The following is a 20,165-nucleotide window of genomic DNA, read 5'->3' as shown; positions in this document are numbered from 1 at the left end:
GTGACATCATCATATCAAGTAACTCTTGGTTAAGTCATGTTTTAGTCAGGCTGGAAACAGGATGTAAATATGTGTTCATGCATCAGTGACATCATCATATCAAGTAACTCTTAGTTAAGTCATGTTTTAGTCAGGGTGGAAACTATGTAAATATGTGTTCATGCATCAGTGACATCATCATATCTGGTAACTCTTAGTTAAGTCATGTTTTAGTCAGGCTGGAAACAGGATGTAAATATGTGTTCATGCATCAGTGACATCATCATATCAAGTAACTCTTAGTTAAGTCATGTTTTAGTCAGGCTGGAAACAGGATGTAAATATGTGTTCATGCATCAGTGACATCATATCAAGTAACTCTTAGTTATGTCATGTTTTAGTCAGGCTGGAAACAGGATGTAAATATGTGTTCATGCATCAAGTGACATCATCATATCAAGTAACTCTTAGTTAAGTCATGTTTTAGTCTGGGTGGAAACAGTATGTAAATATGTGTTCATGCATGAGTGACATCATCATATCAAGTAACTCTTAGTTAAGTCATGTTTTAGTCAGGGTGGAAACAGTATGTAAATATGTGTTCATGCATGAGTGACATCATCATATTAAGTAACTCTTAGTTAAGTCATGTTTTAGTCAGGGTGGAAACTATGTAAATATGTGTTCATGCATCAGTGACATCATATCAAGTAACTCGTAGTTAAGTCATGTTTTAGTCATGCTGGAAACAGGATGTAAATATGTGTTCATGCATCAGTGACATGCATCAGTGACATCATATCAAGTAACTCGTAGTTAAGTCATGTTTTAGTCATGCTGGAAACAGGATGTAAATATGTGTTCATGCATCAGTGACATCATCATATCAAGTAACTCTTAGTTAAGTTATGTTTTAGTCTGGGTGGAAACAGTATGTAAATATGTGTTCATGCATCAGTGACATCATCATATCAAGTAACTCTTAGTTAAGTCATGTTTTAGTTAGGGTGGAAACAGGATGTAAATATGTGTTCATGCATGAGTGACATCATTATATCAAGTAACTCTTAGTTAAGTCATGTTTTAGTCAGGGTGGAAACTATGTAAATATGTGTTCATGCATCAGTGACATCATATCAAGTAACTCTTAGTTAAGTCATGTTTTAGTCATGCTGGAAACAGGATGTAAATATGTGTTCATGCATCAGTGACATCATCATATCAAGTAACTCTTAGTTATGTCATGTTTTAGTCAGGGTGGAAACATGATGTAAATATGTGTTCATGCATGAGTGACATCATATCAAGTAACTCTTAGTTAAGTCGTGTTTTAGTCAGAGTGGAAACTATGTAAATATGTGTTCATGCATCAGTGACATCATCATATCAGGTAACTCTTAGTTAAGTCAAGTTTTAGTCAGGCTGGAAACAGGATGTAAATATGTGTTCATGCATCAGTGACATCATCATATCAAGTAACTCTTAGTTAAGTCATGTTTTAGTCAGGGTGGAAACAGGATGTAAATATGTGTTCATGCATCAGTGACATCATATCAAGTAACTCTTAGTTAAGTCATGTTTTAGTCAGGGTGGAAACAGGATGTAAATATGTGTTCATCCATCAGTGACATCATCATATCAAGTAACTCTTAGTTAAGTCATGTTTTAGTCAGGCTGGAAACAGGATGTAAATATGTGTTCATGCATCAGTGACATCATCCACTCCAACGTTTCACTCTTCCTTTGTGCTCGCTTCTAAAAGCAGCAGTTCATTTTCCGTAAATTCAACTTCAAAAAGATAAGGTTGTAAATCCTCATTTGTCCATAAATAGTCATCTTTGTTGTCTGCAGTGTTGGGACTAAAGCGCAACGCCGTTAGTTTCGGCGATAACTATTAATCTAACGCGTTATTTTTTATATTCAGTAACTCAGTTACTGTTACTACATGATGCGTTACTGCATTATTTTACGTTATTTTTTATGTAGTATCAGCTAGAAACAGAAGATCTGAGTGTGTTTTATTGGAGCGCTGCGGTGGAAAAGAAAAGGCGTGCTTTCTGTGGGTGGGGGCGGGGGGCTCCCATACCGTAGTTGAGGGGCGCAGGGGAGACGTTCCTCCAGGGCCTATGTACTTTGGGGCTAACAACCTTCACTTTACCCGGCAGTGGGTCTTTACAGCTGAGGGTGAATGACGAGGCTGGCGGTTTGTTGCAACTTTGTGACTTTATTGGACGCAGCCATCCACCAAGCTAGAGCACCTGCACGCCCTCACTGTCGCCGGTCCCTCACTTCTCTCGCCCACTCACTCACTGACGTCACTCACCTCACATGCTGTCATATCTTAAAGGGCCACACACGCTACTCTCAAAACAACTAACAAGACATCATGGCGAAGCCAGAAGTCAAGTTTTTTTTAACATGGAGACATTCTCAATACTTTTCTTTTGTCGAGCACAAAGAAAATAACATTTTAGTTAAATGTAAGTTCTGTCTTGGATCAAAGATCCTATATACTTAAAGTTAAAGTTAAAATGCCATTATGTTGCAGCTATTTAAAATAGTTTTGTCAATTTGTTCTGGCCTGAAATAAATTGGCCCTTTGAAACATATCTTTGTCTTTGTGTGTTGTATGTAGACCACATTGCTTAGCAGAGTTCAGTGATGCAAATGGATGTCAAGTTGATCAACAGATTGTATTATTCTCCAGTGCAATAACAGCACTGAAATGAAGGCTAAAAGGGCATTAATGAGAGCCTTTAAAAAAAGGGGGAAAAAAGAAGTAACTAAATAGTTAGTTTTCACAGTAACGCATTACTTTTTGGGGTAAGTAACTGAGTTAGTAACTGAGTTACTTTTGAAATAAAGTAACTAGTAACTGTAACTAGTTACTGGTTTTTAGTAACCAACCCAACACTGGTTGTCTGTTACCAAGTCTGCCATGATTAGAATTTACTCGCGTTGGTTTCCAGAAGTAGAACACACATTTGTTACCAGAAGTCGGACGTATGTTGCTATGGAAACAGAAATAAATGCGCAGAGGAAAGAAGTCCAGCTAATGATAAAAATGATCAAAATACGGTAAATATTGTACATATTACATCTTGTTATGAAGGTGTCTGTTACTACATTATATATATACTTGCAGTGTGTATATTGTACATATTACATCTTGTTATGAAGGTGTCTGTTACTACATTATATATATATATATATATATATATATATATATATATATATATATATATATATATATATATATATATATATATATATATATATATATATATATATATATATATATATATATATATATATATATATATATACATATATATACTTGCAGTGTTTATATTGTACATATTACATATTGTTATGAAGGTGTCTGTTACTACATTATATATATATACTTGTTAAGTCTATAGACGGGTGGAAGGAGATAGCACAACAGCAGAAGTCAACTCAATAAATATTTATTGAGTGATTGATGAATACATAGGGTGTGTATGCTACTATGTGTTTGAATGTGAGCTATGTGCTGGGATTAACATATGAAGATACCTTAAGGGGTGTTGTCAAGTGTGTGTAATGAGGGCGTCCAAATCCAGAGGGAGAGGCAGGGAAGTCCGATGTCCAAACGAGGTCGTGGTGCAGGAGAGAGCAAGTCCAGTGTCCAAAAAGGGGTTTGTGATGCAGGAGAGAGAGCGTCCAAGGTCCAAGCAGGGTGTCGATATCAGGAGAGCAATCCGGGTCCAGGGGAAAAGGAAGTTGGCACTGAGGCACGAGACTGGGGAACAAAAGGGAGACGAAGGTGATCAGACTAGGACACAAGGAAACAATCAACAAGAGATAATACTGGTGGGAAGTCAGAGACGTGACGCTTACTGCAAACAGAGCTACGTTCCGACGTCGATTAGTCAGCGGCGAGACTCTTTATCCTGTTGTCCGTAATCACTGCCAGCTGTGCTGATTGAAGATTGCCGCCGGCTGCGGCGGCATGTGGGCGCGGTCTGCGCAGCGTGTGTGGAGGCGTGTCCAGAAGCGCTCACAGTGGAGCCGCTGAGTGCTCCTGCAGAAGAGGGAAAGGCAGACTGCGCATGTGCTGTAACAGTGCCCCCCCCCCCCCCCTTATGCGAGGCCCCCGATGAGCGCCGAAGAGCTCCTGGATTGGCTCGATAGAATTCCTCCAGTAGTGAAGGATCGGCAAGGTAGGAAGCAGGAATTCAAGACCTATCCTCAGGCCCATAACCCTCCCAATCGACTAAATAAACTAACCCCCTACCTTGCCTGCGGACCCCGAGGATTTCTTTAACAGTCCAAACTGGGTCACCGTTGTCCAAAATTCTGGGAGGAGGGGTGGGGTCAGAGGAAGAAAGTGGAGAGCTAGCAATAGGCTTAATTTGGGAAACATGGACCACAGGGTGTCGCTTGACTGAAGGGGGTAAGGATAATTTTACTGCAACCGGGTTGATTATGGCCTCTATAGTATAAGGTCCGACAAAACGGGGAGCGAGTTTACGGGATGATACCTGTAAATGTAGATCCTTAGCCAGTAAAAGAACTTGTTGACCCGGAGAGTACAAAGGGGCCGGAATGCGTCTTCTATTTGCACTGCGGCACATCCTCTCGGATGACTTTAGTAGAGAGGCCCGAGCGGCTTTCCAGACTTGACGGCATCTCTTGATGTGTTTGCGGGATGAGGAAACACCTGCTTCAATCTCCTGTTGAGGAAACATAGGTGGCTGGTACCCCAGTGAACACTCGAATGATGACAACCCGGTAGCTGAGCTCTTCAAAGAATTGTAGGCAAACTCAACCCAGGGCAGAAACTTGCTCCACGAAGAAGGTTGTCTGGTGGATATACAACGCAGCATGGTTTCCACACTCTGGTTAGCTCTTTCTGCTTGGCCGTTGCTCTGAGGATGATAACCAGAGGTAAGACTGACCGTGGCCCCAATTCCTTTGCAAAAAGTCTGCCACACACGGGATGTGAACTGAGGACCACGGTCTGAGACAATGTCCACAGGAATGCCATGTTGCTTGACTATGTGGGTAGTGAGCAGATCAGCGGTCTCGGGGGAAGATGGAAGTTTGGGTAAAGGAACAAAATGTGCGGCCTTGGAAAACCGGTCAATGATGGTGAGTATAGTGGTGTTACCTTGGGAAAGGGGAAAGCCAGTGATGAAATCCAGAGAGATGTGTGACCAAGGGCGACTGGGGATGGGAAGGGGACACAGCAGTCCTGCCGGCGGTCTGTGGGACGGTTTATTACGAGCACAAGTACAACATGCAGCGATAAACTCACGTGTATCATTAGATATGGATGGCCACCAGAACCGCCGGCGGATGAAGGAACGGGTACGCTGAAATCCCGGATGGCAGGAGAAGACACTTGAATGCCCCCAGTCCAGAACCCGAGGTCGTAGCTCACGAGGAACAAAGAGTCTGTTTGGAGGACCCCCCCCAGGTCCCGGACTAACCTTCAGGGCGTCTTTGACCAGACCTTCCACTTCCCATGTGACCATGCCGATAATTCTGGAGGAAGGAAGGATAGTTTCCTCCTGGGTGTTAGAAGTGGTCTCCTCCGAGAACTGACGGGAGAGGGCATCAGCCTTGGTGTTACGAGAGCCCGGTCTGAAAGAAAGTATATAGTCAAAATGACTAAAGAATTGGGACCATCAGGCCTGTCGGTCATTAAGTCTTTTGGCCGACCGGACATGCAGAAGATTACGGTGGTCCGTGAGGACCTGAAACTGATGTTTGGCTTCTTCTAGCCAATGTCTCCACTCTCTCAAGGCCTCGTGGACAGCGAGCAACTCCCGATTGCCAGCGTCATAATTTCGTTCTGCAAAGGATAAACGTCTCGAAAAGAAAGCACAAGGATGGACCTTGTTGTCCTGCTTGTAGCGTTGGGAGAGGACTGCCCCAATACCGGAATCAGAAGCGTCCACCTCCACGATAAATGGGCAGTCTGGGTCCGGATACACGAGGATGGGTGCAGAAACGAAACTCCTCTTGAGGCACCAAAAAGCCATTCCCGCTTCTCGGTCCCACTGAAAAGGTATGTTGGTTGAAGTCAGTGCATGAAGAGGAGCGGCCAACTTACTGAAGTCTTTTATGAAGCGTCTGTAGAATCCAGCAAATCCCAGGAAACGTCGCAGCTCAGTTCGTGTCGTGGGTTGAGGCCATTCAACCACTGCCTTCACCTTCTTGGGGTCAGCCTTGATATGACCCTTTTCAATGACAAAACCAAGGAAATCAACAGAAGAGGAATGAAACTCACATTTCTCAGCTTTGATGAAGAGACGATTCTCCAGTAAGCGTTGCAGGACGAGGCGGACATGCTGTTGATGTTCCAGTGGATCTTTGGAGAAGATTAGTATATCATCCAGATAAACGACTACAAACCGGTCAATCATGTCCCTGAGGATGTCGTTAACAAGGGCTTGGAAAACTGCGGGGGCATTGGTCAGTCCAAAGGGCATTACCCTATATTCGAAATGGCTCAGGTGAGTATTAAATGCAGTTTTCCATTCGTCTCCTTTTCTGATGCGTACCAGATAATAAGCGTTGCGCAGATCTAGTTTTGTGAAGATGGTGGCCGGAGTGAGAGGTTCGAAAGATGAATTGAGTAGGGGTAAATGATATTTATTCTTTATGGTGATGCAGTTGAGTTGCCGGTAATCGATACATGGCCGGAGGGATCCGTCCTTCTTACTGACAAAAAAAAAACCAGCGGCCACAGGTGACTTGGATGGTGTGATTATACCAGAGGCCAGGGACTCTGAGATGTAGTCCCTCATGGCTTTCTTCTCAGGAAGGGAAAGGTTGTATAGTCGACTGGATGGAAGGACTGCGTTGGGAACAAGATCAATAGCGCAGTCGTATGGTCTGTGGGGTGGAAGAGATAAGGCTTGGTCCTTACTAAAGACTGCGGCCAAGTCATGATAAATCTCCGGGACACGGGAGAGGTCAATCGGGGGAGAAATCGATCTAGGTCCTTCAGGGTGTACCACAGCAGAACGGAGACAGTTAGCATGACAATGGTTGCTCCAGGCCAGTATTTTGCCGGTCGACCAGGAAATGTGGGGGTCATGAAGACTCAGCCAGGATCGGCCGAGGACAAGGGGCGCTACCGTAGCATCCAGAACCCAGAAGCTGATGGTCTCTGTGTGGTTACCAGAAAGTGTGAGAAATAAAGTTTTAGTGCGATGTTTAATTGGCCCTAGAGGATGACCATCTAAGGCCTGGGCAGGAACAAAAGTCTCTAGTGAAATTAAGGGAATACCCTTTTCATTGGCATACCTTAAGTCGAAGAAGCTCTCGTCGGCCCCGGAGTCCACATAGGCCTCCACCGATAGCGTCTTATCCTGCCAAGTCAAGGTCGCAGGGAACAGAATACTTGGGTCTCTCCTGGAAAAAGGTGTGGGGGTTGTGGTATGGCTCACCAGGATCCCCTTGACTGGTGAGCCCGATCTTTTGGCCGAAAGGGGCAATTGCGTATATGATGGTCTGCCATACCACAGTACAGACATAGATGTCGTTGAAACCTTCGTTCACGTTCTTCAAAGGTAAGTTGAGATCTTCCAATCTGCATGGGTTCTGGGGATGGACTTGGACTCGGATTAACTGTGCCTGTCTGTCTCGGGAAGATCCGGTTGGTAGAACGAGGAGGTCTTGCCATAGCCGTGCTGCCGAAGTCGCTCTCCCTCTCCGCTTCTCGTTCCGAAGGTCGCTGATCAAACAAGAGGGCAAGTTCAATAACTTCCTGACAAGAAGATGGACGGTCTCGCATCAATCCATCCTTGATAGTCTCATTAAGCCCTCTCCTGTAGGCCCTCAGAAGAGCTTTGTCATCCCAACCACTCTCGGCTGCCAAAGTGCGGAACTCCAGGGTGTAGTTAGCCACAGATCGGGGGCCCTGTCTGAGGGAATGAAGTCTAGAGGCTGCATCTCTTCCATCCGCAGGATGATCAAAAACAGCCAAAAATTCTTTACGAAAAGTGGCATGATTAGAATTGAGGCCCAAAGTCTTGTTAAGGGCAGAAGTGGCCCACTTAAGAGCAGGACCCGAAAATAGGGAGAACAAAAAGGCTATCTTGGCCCCATCATTAGCATAACGAGAGGGCTGGTGAAGAAAAATAAACTCACATTGAGTCAGAAAGCCACAACAAAGTTCAAAATCCCCTTCAAAAATGTTAGGACTGGCTATTTTGGGTTCGCGAAGGGAAGACGGTACTTCGGGGGCAAGTGTCTCGGAAGTGCTTAAACTGGGTGTGGGAGGTGTCTCCTGACCGGAACTGAGCTTGTCTATTCTAGACAGCAGATTAGCAAACGCGACATCAAGTTTGTCCTCCAAGGTGGTAAATCGTGCTTGGTGTTGTCGAATGACAGACTCGATGGCAGATAGGTCTTTAGGAGGGGAGGATCGGACCAAAGTGCCGGGTGGAGCTCTTGTTGCGCCGTCTGGTTCCATAATTGGTCGGAACGTACTGTTAAGTCTATAGACGGGTGGAAGGAGATAGCACAACAGCAGAAGTCAACTCAATAAATATTTATTGAGTGATTGATGAATACATAGGGTGTGTATGCTACTATGTGTTTGAATGTGAGCTATGTGCTGGGATTAACATATGAAGATACCTTAAGGGGTGTTGTCAAGTGTGTGTAATGAGGGCGTCCAAATCCAGAGGGAGAGGCAGGGAAGTCCGATGTCCAAACGAGGTCGTGGTGCAGGAGAGAGCAAGTCCAGTGTCCAAAAAGGGGTTTGTGATGCAGGAGAGAGAGCGTCCAAGGTCCAAGCAGGGTGTCGATATCAGGAGAGCAATCCGGGTCCAGGGGAAAAGGAAGTTGGCACTGAGGCACGAGACTGGGGAACAAAAGGGAGACGAAGGTGATCAGACTAGGACACAAGGAAACAATCAACAAGAGATAATACTGGTGGGAAGTCAGAGACGTGACGCTTACTGCAAACAGAGCTACGTTCCGACGTCGATTAGTCAGCGGCGAGACTCTTTATCCTGTTGTCCGTAATCACTGCCAGCTGTGCTGATTGAAGATTGCCGCCGGCTGCGGCGGCATGTGGGCGCGGTCTGCGCAGCGTGTGTGGAGGCGTGTCCAGAAGCGCTCACAGTGGAGCCGCTGAGTGCTCCTGCAGAAGAGGGAAAGGCAGACTGCGCATGTGCTGTAACAATACTTGCAGTGTGTATATTGTACATATTACATATTGTCATGAAGGTGTCTTACTACATTATATATATACTTGCATTGTGTATATTGTACATATTACATATTGTTATGAAGGTGTTTGTTACTACATTATATATACAGTATACTTGCAGTGTGTATATTGTACATATTACATATTGTTATGAAGGTGTCTGTTACTACATTATATATGTACTTGCAGTGTGTATATTGTACATATTACATATTGTTATGAAGGTGTCTTTTACTACATTATATATATATATATACTTGCAGTGTGTATATTGTACATATTACATATTGACAATATGTAATATGTACAATATACACACTGCAAGTATATAAATATAATGTAGTAACAGACACCTTCATAACAATACGATATTGTTATGAAGGTGTCTGTTACTACATTTTATATATACTTGCAGTGTGTATATTGTACATATTACATATTGTTATGAAGGTGTCTGTTACTACATTATATATATACTTGCAGTGTGTATATTGTACATATTACATATTGTTATGACAGTGTATGTTACTACATTATATATATATATATATATATATATATATATATATATATATATATATATATATATATATATATATATATATATATATATATATATATATATATATATATATATATATATATATATATATATATATATATATACTTGCACTGTGTATATTGTACATAATACATATTGTTATGAAGGTGTCTGTTACTACATGATATATATATGTATATATATATATATATATATATATATATATATATATATATATATATATATATATATATATATATATATACTTGCACTGTGTATATTGTACATATTACATATTGTTATGAAGGTGTCTGTTACTACATTATATATAAACATATATATATATATATATATATATATGTATATATATATATATATATATATATATATATATATATATATATATATATATATATATATATAGATGAATGATAGGTGGTGGTCGGAGAGGCCGTTGGCGCAAATTGCAGCCACGCTTCCGTCAGTCTACCCCAGGGCAGCTGTGGCTATGAATGATGGGTTCTACATGTAAAGCGACTTTGGGTACTTAGAAAAGCGCTATATAAATCCCAGGTATTATTATATACTTGCAGTGTGTATATTGTACATATTGTTATGAAGGTGTATGTTACTACATTATATATATACTTGCAGTGTATATATTGTACATTTTACATATTGTTATGAAGGTGTCTGTTACTACATTTTATATTTATATATATATATATATATACATACTTGCAGTGTGTATATAAAATATTAATGGAGGGTTTTGAAGTAGTTTTAGAAGTTTTGAAGGTTACTACGGTGACTTCCATTTGCCACATCTTCCAAGTAGTTTTTTAACATCTTTAAAATCCTAAAAAAATAAGAAAAAGGACATGTGTTCTCGTCTCTCATAATTGTGACTAATAGACAAAATAAAAATAAAAAGTGCAGTTCCCCTTTGAGGGATGTCAAAAACAAGTTAATTTTTTTCTTATTATTTTTTATTTTTATTTTTAACAATTCTTAATTGATTTATAATTTTATTTTTTTAAATCTGTCCTGTGCAGTCACTCAGACAAATCATACAATTGATGTAGATGATACACATTTACTTTAGAAAAGACAAGTGTAGATACGTTATGTTCTTCCACGTATTCATGAAGGCCGAGACACAAAATGGATCGCAGGCCTTGTTGTGCTGACCGCACAGAAACAATCCACTCTGCACACCTTCAGTAGATCCACTTTGCACGTGCTAACAGGTTTGCATGTGTTTTAGTACATCTGCAGTAGTGCTGGCAGGAAAGAAAAGAAAATACTGGAACATAAAAGTCCCAACCTGTCATGACACCAAATATTCAATGTTTCAATCAATCAATGTTTATCTATATAGCCCTAAATCACATGTGTCTCAAAGGGCTGCACAAGCCACAACGACATCCTCGGTTCAGATCCCACATCAGGGCAAATATTCTGAAAGGTTTTCTTTAAATGCAAGACTTGTACAGAAGAGATAGAAAGAGGGTAGCAAAGAGATGAGAAGGAGAGAGAAGGTGTCTCATGTTGAAGTCAACAAATTATGCAAGGTGAAAAAAAAAGTAATTATGTTTGAATATCAAAAATCTAATCTGTGATATTTATTTCCTTCTTCTCCTTTGCCGCTCTTCTGGATGTGTTCTTCTTCAGACTCTGATGCAGGTGAGTCACACACACACACACACACACACACACACACACACACACACACACACACACACACACACACACACACGCACGCACGCACACACGCACACACACACCATCTGCAACAGGCCCATAATTCAGGTTTATGGCGGTCACATGGTGTCTCCTCATAGACGTGCAGTGAATAGATCATTCTGTTGTGCATGGCTGCCTTCATTGTGTCTTCTTCACATTTCCTCTAATTCTAACAATCATATCCTTTAGATCAAGCTGGCCAAAGTGAGGCCCTGGGGCCATTTCCGACACGCTGCTACTCTTTTAAGGGCCCGCTGGACAATCTAAAAAAACCCAAAGTGGAATAAAAGTGGTGAAATGTAATGAGAGAAAGTTGCAATATTAACACTAATAACACAAAGTAGTCATGCAAGCTGTTTTAAAGCAGTCATTGCTCATAAATAATCTAAAATAAATGATTGACCTATTTAAGGCTCCAATTATTTTACATGAAATATTCCACTTAAAACATGACATATATTGTGTCTATCTCATATAACAAAATAACATTTTCTTTGGGAAAAACAAAGGCATGAAACAAAACGATTAAAAAAAAAATGCAAAAAAATATATAATCGATGCATAGATTTAAAGTTGATAAAGAGATTTAGGAGTTCAAAGTAAAAAACAATGAAAAATAACATGACTTATTTTATGAGTGGTGCCCTTTTGATCCCTGAAGTGGGATTTATTTTGAAAATCTGTCATTGCTCAAAAAATTTATAATGAGTGAAAATCAATGTTATGAATTATTGACCTATTTAGGGCTCCAATTATTTCACATGAAATATTCCACTTAAATTACGAAATTTTTGTGTGAATGTCATAAAAAAACATTTACTTTCACAAAAAGGGCAAAAAACTAACATATAAAATAATGTACAAATAATAATAATAATTAACGGATTGATCTGAAGTTGATCGAGAGATTTAAGAGTTAAAAGTAAAAAATTTAAAAATTACTTATTTTTAACACTTTTACAAGTTGGGCCCTTTTGAGAATTTTTGTGGGATTTTATGTTTTTCAAACTGTCATTGCTCAAAAAGTAGTAATGAATGAAAATCAATGTTTGAATGATTGACCTATTTATCAAATATTCCTTTTTGAAAATCTTTTTGAGTAAATTTTGCATGTTTTTGCTATAAAAAAGAAGGTTTTGACACATAAAAGTAAAAACAATACGTTTATGTCAACAGATCATGAGATTTAAGCGTTGAACAAAATAATCATTCATGACTTATTTAGAACTTTTTTATGACTCAGATTCAAAAAGATTTTCAAAAAGGAATATTTGATAAATAGGTCAATCATTCAAACATTGATTTTCATTCATTATTACTTTTTGAGCAATGACAGTTTGAAAAACATAAAATGAAAAATATCACAATGCAGGCTTTGATTCTTCAGAGTGGGGCCCTCAGTGGAAAAAGATTTGGACAGCCTGATTTAGATTGTCAGGCTGGGTCCTCAAGGTGTGCAGTGTTGTATACTTCCTGGGTTTAATTTTGTTTTGTCTTTTCCATTTGTGACCATCCATCAGTTATGTTGCCACCATAAGAAGTTCTTGACAGAATAGTACTTGGCCAAGCTTTAGGAGACCAGCCCTTACGACGCAACCTAAGCATCGCAAAGTGAGGTCTAAAAAGTAAGACAAATCGAGTTAAATCTTATAGTGAGAAGGCAGTTAATAAGTTAATAATACCAACACAGACACTTGGAAACCTGTTAGCATAGTAGCTAATGCTAACGACGCTAGCTTGATTACATTAAGATAGCACGTACAAATATGCATGAAAACACTCCGACGGACATCACACATGGGACAGTTTAGTAAGTATGAATTGTTTTAGTTATATTGTAAAACTTACAAACGTTGCTGGGAGGGATGAATGAAGAAACCACACAAGTAGAAACGCTATGGACGACTAGTAGATGGATTGTCACTTATACTTCCATTTCAAAGCACGAAACGGCACCTGCAGTGAGTGAACCTGTCCAAAAGATGGCGTCATAGCACAAACAATAACACACCTTTTCAGTCTCTGTCGGTGTTACTACTCTGTAAGTTTGCTGTATACAAAAATGATGGCCGTTAGCGAAGAAAAATCCATAGATGAACTGCACTGTTTAATAAGACGCGGCTTATAGTCTGAAAAATGGGCTATTCTATTTTTCACCAAGAGATTGATGGAAGCCTGAGTCAATGTGACAGCAGATATTGAAGGGTTAATTTCTTAATTGGAGTTGCATGATCAAACAAGTGCTTCATGACATGTTGTGGCCCCTGGCCCTTGAGTGTGACACCTGTGTCTTCAGTCAGAAAAACAGACTCCACACTTCCTGTGTAGGACCCTCCATATGTAATGTTGTGTGGGAGGCGTGCAGTGGGGGTCATCACTTCCACCGACAGATGGAAGGCTGACTCCTCCCACAGATGGAACGCTGACTCCTCCCAAAAGGCCCTGCAAAGAAATGTTTGATCCCCTCACATGTGTGTGTGGGGGGGGTCACAGGGGCCCGCCAGCTGTATGCTAATGAGCACCTCTTCCACGCGGAGTTCAGAGTCACGCGTGGAAGTGGCGGAACGTCACGGGTGTGCTGCTACATGGATGTGGCCTTGACAACCTGTGGAATATATATATATATATATATTACTGTTGTACTTATTTGTTGATGAAAGTATTGATTTGAGTGCTGATTTTTCAAATGCTGTTGGATGTCTATATTGTCAAGATGAAGATTCTCGGCCGGCTGGACTGTCCACTGGTGAGGAAGTTCTAACTTTGAGTAGTGGTAGTAAAGCTGGACTGTCCACTGGTGAGGAAGTTCTAACTTTGAGTAGTGGTAGTAAAGGTTGTATTTTATGCAAGGGGGGTCTAAACTTTTTGACTTGGGGGCCGCAATAGGCTAAAACAATGAGGTCGAGGGCCGAAAGCTGACTGTATGTAAAGTAACTATATGTACTGTATGTGCATGTAAAGTAACTATATGTGTGTGTGTGTGTGTGTGTGTGTGTGTGTGTATGTACACAGTACAGGTCAAAAGTTTGGACACACCTTGTCCTCATTCAATGTGTTTTCTTTATTTTCATGACTATTTACATTGTAGATAGTCACATCAAAACTATTAATGAACACATGTGGAGTTACGTACTTAACAAAAAAATGACTGAAAACGTCTTTTATATTCTAGTTTCTTCAAAATAGCCACCCTTTGCTCTGATTACTGCTTTGCACACTCTTGGCATTCTCTCCATGAACTTCAAGCACACCTGTGGAGTGAAAACCATTTCAGGTGACTACCTCTTGAAGCTCATGTATATATATATATATATATATATATATATATATATATATATATATATATATATATATATATATATATATATATATATATATATATATATATATATATATATATATATATATATATATATATATATATATATATATATATATATATTATATGTGTATATATATATATATGTGTGTGTATATTGTGTATATATATATATATATATATATATGTGTGTGTGTGTGTGTGTGTGTGTGTGTGTGTGTGTGTGTGTGTGTGTGTGTGTGTGTGTGTGAGCGTGTGTGTATATATGTATATATACAGTATATACAGTGTTTCCCCCAGAAAATGTGTTAGTTAAGGTGGTGTCTCTCCAGGGGGAAGGGGGTGGGTGGGTGTAAGGAACAGCGTAACTCGGCCAGTCGCCATCACGTCTCCATCTCATCGCTGCCACCACAGCCTGGGGGGGCAATAGACTACAGACTGCGGTGACGTAGGCCGGCTTCGTCACGTGAGGAAGCCTAGAATTGTTGGTTGTGTTTTCCGCTCCATATGCTGAATGCCGATATACTATATATATCTCGATATTTTTTCCGTAAAGTAAAAACAATACACAAAACAGTCCTAGTTACCTGAGATACTAAGTATGTCATTATTATGACTTAGTAAGTCAATATTTTGACTTACTAATTTACTAAGTCAAAATAATGACAAAATAATGACTTACTAAGTCAAAATAATGACTTAATAAGTCAAGTTAATGACTTATTGTAAGTAAGCGTTTGCAATAAGCGTTTGAAAAAAAGAGTTAAAAGTGGGGCCTCATGCTGACACATGTTCAACTCATGCTTAATTTATTACAGCATTTGGGAAGCCTGTAGTCGATTTTTATTATGTAAATGTTTAATTTTTATCAACATGTGATAGCAGGGACCCTGCCATTCAAAACTAGGCTGCTACATTACTAATGATTAATGTAACTATAGCTGAAAAAATAATACAATAGCAATAGGAGAGACTATTCATCCCTGAACACCATGGAGTTCATGTAGGCTTTATGATGCAGTCACATTATTATATCAACTATCAGAGAAAGCTTCAGGAAACTCTTCATTTAACATAATGTCCTTTTTTGCTGCTTCAACACAGCTCAATCAACACAGAAAAAGGTAAAGTGAAATAACTTAGTTGTTAACTGTAGGTCAATAGTGCTTGTCTTTCTCTCAGACAGACACACACACGCATGCACGCACACACTGCACAGTGAGCTAACGTTACGCTACAAGCTAATTAGCCTTCACCTCAAGGACTGCGAGCAAGCTGAGCTGCCACTTATGTTTCTAGAACGTCAACGGGCTCATAGTGATGTTACTAGTAGTTGACTTGGAAGTGTTTATTATAATTTGGGGAGAGTCCGCTGCCTTATGCTCACCTGCTAAACACCTATCTGCTCACTCCACCGTCTCTCCTCTCTGCCTGTGCCGTGAGCACTGACTCCATGCGCTCTGAATACGCACTGCTGATTGGCTGTTACATGCGCTCTGAATACGCACTGCTGATTGGCTGTTACATGCGCTCTGAATACGCACTGCTGATTGGCTGATACCGCTCTGCGTGTAACCAATTGGATGGTTCTGTGGGTGGGACAATACTGGGTGCTGCAGAGACGGACTGACAGAGGCAGAGGCAGTACGAAGCGTAGCAGCTTGTTAAGACTTTAGTTTAGGCGGTGGCTCTTCGTTGTTAAGGCGGTGCCTTAACAACAAAGCACTGCGGGAAAACCCTGTATATATATACATACATGAGCTTCAAGAGGTAGTCACCTGAAATGAATTTCACTTCACAGGTGTGCTTGAAGCTCATGGAGAGAATGCCAAGAGTGTGCAAAGCATTAATCAGAGCAAAGGGTGGCTATTTTGAAGAAATTAAAATATTAAAACATGTTTTCAGTTATTTAGTTATTTTTTTGTTTAGTACATAACTCCACATGTGTTCATTCATAGTTTTGATGTGACAATCTACAATGAGAGGGTGTGTCCAAACGTATATATATATATATATATATATATATATATATATATATATATATATATATATATATATATATATATATATATATATATATATAAGCATTATTATTATTATTATTATTATTATGTTGTCACCATCTGAGTCAGGACAGGAGTTCACACCTCAGCAATAATTTGATGAACTTGTCGTCTCAGGACTTTTCCTACGATGACCCCAAGTTGGAGTTCAATGTGGAGGCCCCCAATGGTGTGGTCATGGAGGGCTACCTCTTCAAGAGGGCCAGCAACGCGTTCAAGACCTGGAACAGGTGAAGTGGAGCAGACCGCAACTAAAAGGACATTTAATAGTTCAATAATAGTTTAATAGTTTTTTCCAAGTACCACCTCGGAAAACACTTGGCTCTCCAAGTAAACTACAGTAGCGTATTAGGCCTAAGTATTCATTAAAAACAAGGAAGAGGTTTATTTAACAAGTATTTTTAATAGTTTGTAACACACCGTTTGAACAGTAACACCATGTTTGAATATTTAATAAACAATTTCACGGACTATAAGCCGCACCCACTAAATTTTAGACGAAAAATATTATTCCATATATTAGCCAATACAATAAGCCGCAGATACATACATTGTGAAGTGATTTATTTACACTGAATGATTTTGTAAATGTTTATTCACATACCTTAATTGTTTACAAACGGTGTCTGTAACACGGCAGTAAAACGGCTGATCAAATAAAACAGAAGTCATAGTCATGGACACACTAGCTACGGAAGCTAGCTCTCCAATCAGCTAAACAGACTCAATAACTCCACGGTGACGTTTTGGAGAATTTCCAAAACTGAAACAATACAAAAAGAATGCCATTGTAAGTTAATAATACTAACACAGACACTCGTAAACATGTTAGCATATTAGCTAATGCTAACGACGCAAGCTTGATTACATTATGATAGCTCGTACAAATATGCATGAAAACACTCCTACAGACATCACACAAGGGACGGTTTAGTAAGTGAGAATTGTTTTAGTTATATTGTAAAACTTACAAACGAAGAACCCATACGGGTAGCAGCCTTCTGGACAACTAAAAGAAGGAACGACACTTGTATCTCCGGTTTAAAGCCCTAAGCAGAGGGACACTGCAGTGAGCAAAGTAGCCTAAAAGATGGCACACGCCTTCTCAGTGTTATTTTAAACTATTTGCATTATGGCCGTCAGCGAAGAAAAATCCATAATCAGCCCCATCATTTTATAAGCAGCAGGGCTCAAAGCGTAGGAAAAAAGTGCTGGCTTAAAGTCCAGGATTTACGGAAAGTGTGTAGCACAGTTTGAGTATGACTCGTATAATGTATGACACATAAAACCTTTTAAAAGCACAAACTACAAGACCGACAAAGCTACACTGCAAAAACTGAAATCTAAGTAAGACTAAATATCTCAAATAAGGGTGATATTTGCTTATTTTCTGTCTGATAAGATCATTCTTCTCACTAAGCAGATTTTATGTTAGAGTGTTTTACTTGTTTTAAGGGTTTTGGTCCTAAATTATCTCAGTAAGATATTACAGCTTGTTGCTGAGATTTTATGACCTATATTGAGTAAAACATGCTTGAAACTAGAATATCAACTGTTGCAAAGCTGTGTCATCAACACTCACAAGTATAAAACTGCTTTTTCAAAGTAATCATTTCTTATTTCAAGCATGAAATAAAAAATCATGACTTTGACACAATTGTGTCTCATAATTAAAACAGATGACAGCCAAATGGACTTTGCTGGTTTATTTCCAATGAAACAATAGAAAATATGTACTCTTATAGTAGTACAGTTGGAACACTACAGTAAACTGACAGTTAATATTTCATTTAATATGTGACATTTCTAACTATTTTGAACAGAAATACTGTAGTTCATGCACATTCAGGTAAATTATTCAAATTACAATAAAAAAAAAAATTGGCCGGGGGACGGGCTGTAAATATATATATATATATATATATATATATTCTTGCGCACTAATTGACTGAAAGAGCACGCACTTGGCGGAATGATGTCATGTTATCGATGGGAAAATGCATTTTTAGACAATATGATTTGCCTCAGCGGCTAGTAGACCCCGAGAGTAACAAGCGGTGGCCTTGTTGCCTTTCCATTAAGAGAAATAAACTAGTTTTTAGTATAAGTTTGCTGGTTTCAAGAAATGTAATGCCGAGCGTATATCATTATGTCAAGATAAAGGCACTAGCATTTACTTAATTTAAGAATATTTTTCAACATATTGAGAAAAAAGGTCTCATATTTGTTTTTTCTATCAAGAAAAGTGCACTTGTTATTAGTGAGAATATACTTATTTTAAGGTATTTTGGGGTTCATTGAGGTTAGCTAATTTTACTTGTTTTGGAAAGTCTTGACAAGCCAAATTTTCTTGTGATATTGGCAGATAATTTTGCTTAGTTCAAGTAAAATACCCCTAATTTTTGTATTATTTTTCCTTGTTTTTGAACACTGACTTTTTGCAGTGTAATTGTTATCTTTGAGTGGTTATGATAGTCGCTGATGACTTTAGTCGGACTAACTTCACACCACACCTTCTCTCTCTCTCCCCACCAGGCGCTGGTTCTCCATCCAGAACAGCCAGCTGGTGTACCAGAAGAAACTTAAGGTACTTTGATTTTGGGAATGGATCACGTTTATGCTATTTGAAACATGTAAACAATCTGGAAGTTCAGTAACAAATGAAGAAGGTCACATCATCAAATCTGACATTTTGGAACAAGGATGACGTCATGGAAGAAATTTAAGAAATCTGTCCAAGTTTGACTTTGGCTGTGGTGCGTTCAAAGACCCTGCTTAGAGTTGGAAACAGAGGGTGTCACTAGGTGTTAAAGACATGGGGAGACTTAACTCCCCTTATTAGTATAATAACAATCATTTATTGGTTTGCTTGACACTTTGACGTAAAGGTGAACTTGACTATTTCTATTCATGTTGAAGTGAACAAACAAGTTATATGATAATTGAAATTCACATTCTGGATACTTTATGTTGCATTTGTTGCCATTTTTATTTTTGAAAAAAAGTTATAAGTACGACCCTTTTTTTTCGCCGAAAATTGGCCAAAACCCACGGGAGTAAAGTTTGTCGCCATGGCCACATCTCATGGCGAGGAAAACATTAGTCATCACCTTCAGTATACGTGGAGTATCGGGATTTTAACCTCTCTTGGTCAAAGTCGTCTCCTGCCATTTTCCTTTCCATACGGGTGGTATACTTTGTTCTCATTTTACAGGTGGCGCTAGAGAGCCTATTTAGAAATGTCATTTTTCCGGGACCCCCACAATAGAAGATTTTTGGCCATAGCTAACTTTTCGTGCA

The 20,165-nt window shown here is 39.4% G+C and overlaps 1 protein-coding gene across 1 annotated transcript in view; it reads left to right on the top strand.

Annotated features, from left to right (window-relative positions):
- Window positions 1–20,165, top strand: part of LOC133655989 (arf-GAP with coiled-coil, ANK repeat and PH domain-containing protein 3-like) — a 151,453-nt gene that overhangs the window by 97,657 nt on the left and 33,631 nt on the right. Inside the window, exons 10-12 of the mRNA XM_062056701.1 lie at window positions 11,412–11,423; window positions 16,983–17,095; window positions 19,401–19,452. Of these exons, the coding sequence (XP_061912685.1) occupies window positions 11,412–11,423; window positions 16,983–17,095; window positions 19,401–19,452 (177 nt within the window). The remainder of the gene's footprint in view (window positions 1–11,411; window positions 11,424–16,982; window positions 17,096–19,400; window positions 19,453–20,165) is intronic.

The sequence above is a fragment of the Entelurus aequoreus genome, linkage group LG01 (genome assembly GCF_033978785.1).
Source record: "Entelurus aequoreus isolate RoL-2023_Sb linkage group LG01, RoL_Eaeq_v1.1, whole genome shotgun sequence".
Lineage (NCBI taxonomy): Eukaryota > Metazoa > Chordata > Actinopteri > Syngnathiformes > Syngnathidae > Entelurus > Entelurus aequoreus.
This window is presented reverse-complemented; position numbering and strand designations above follow the sequence as displayed.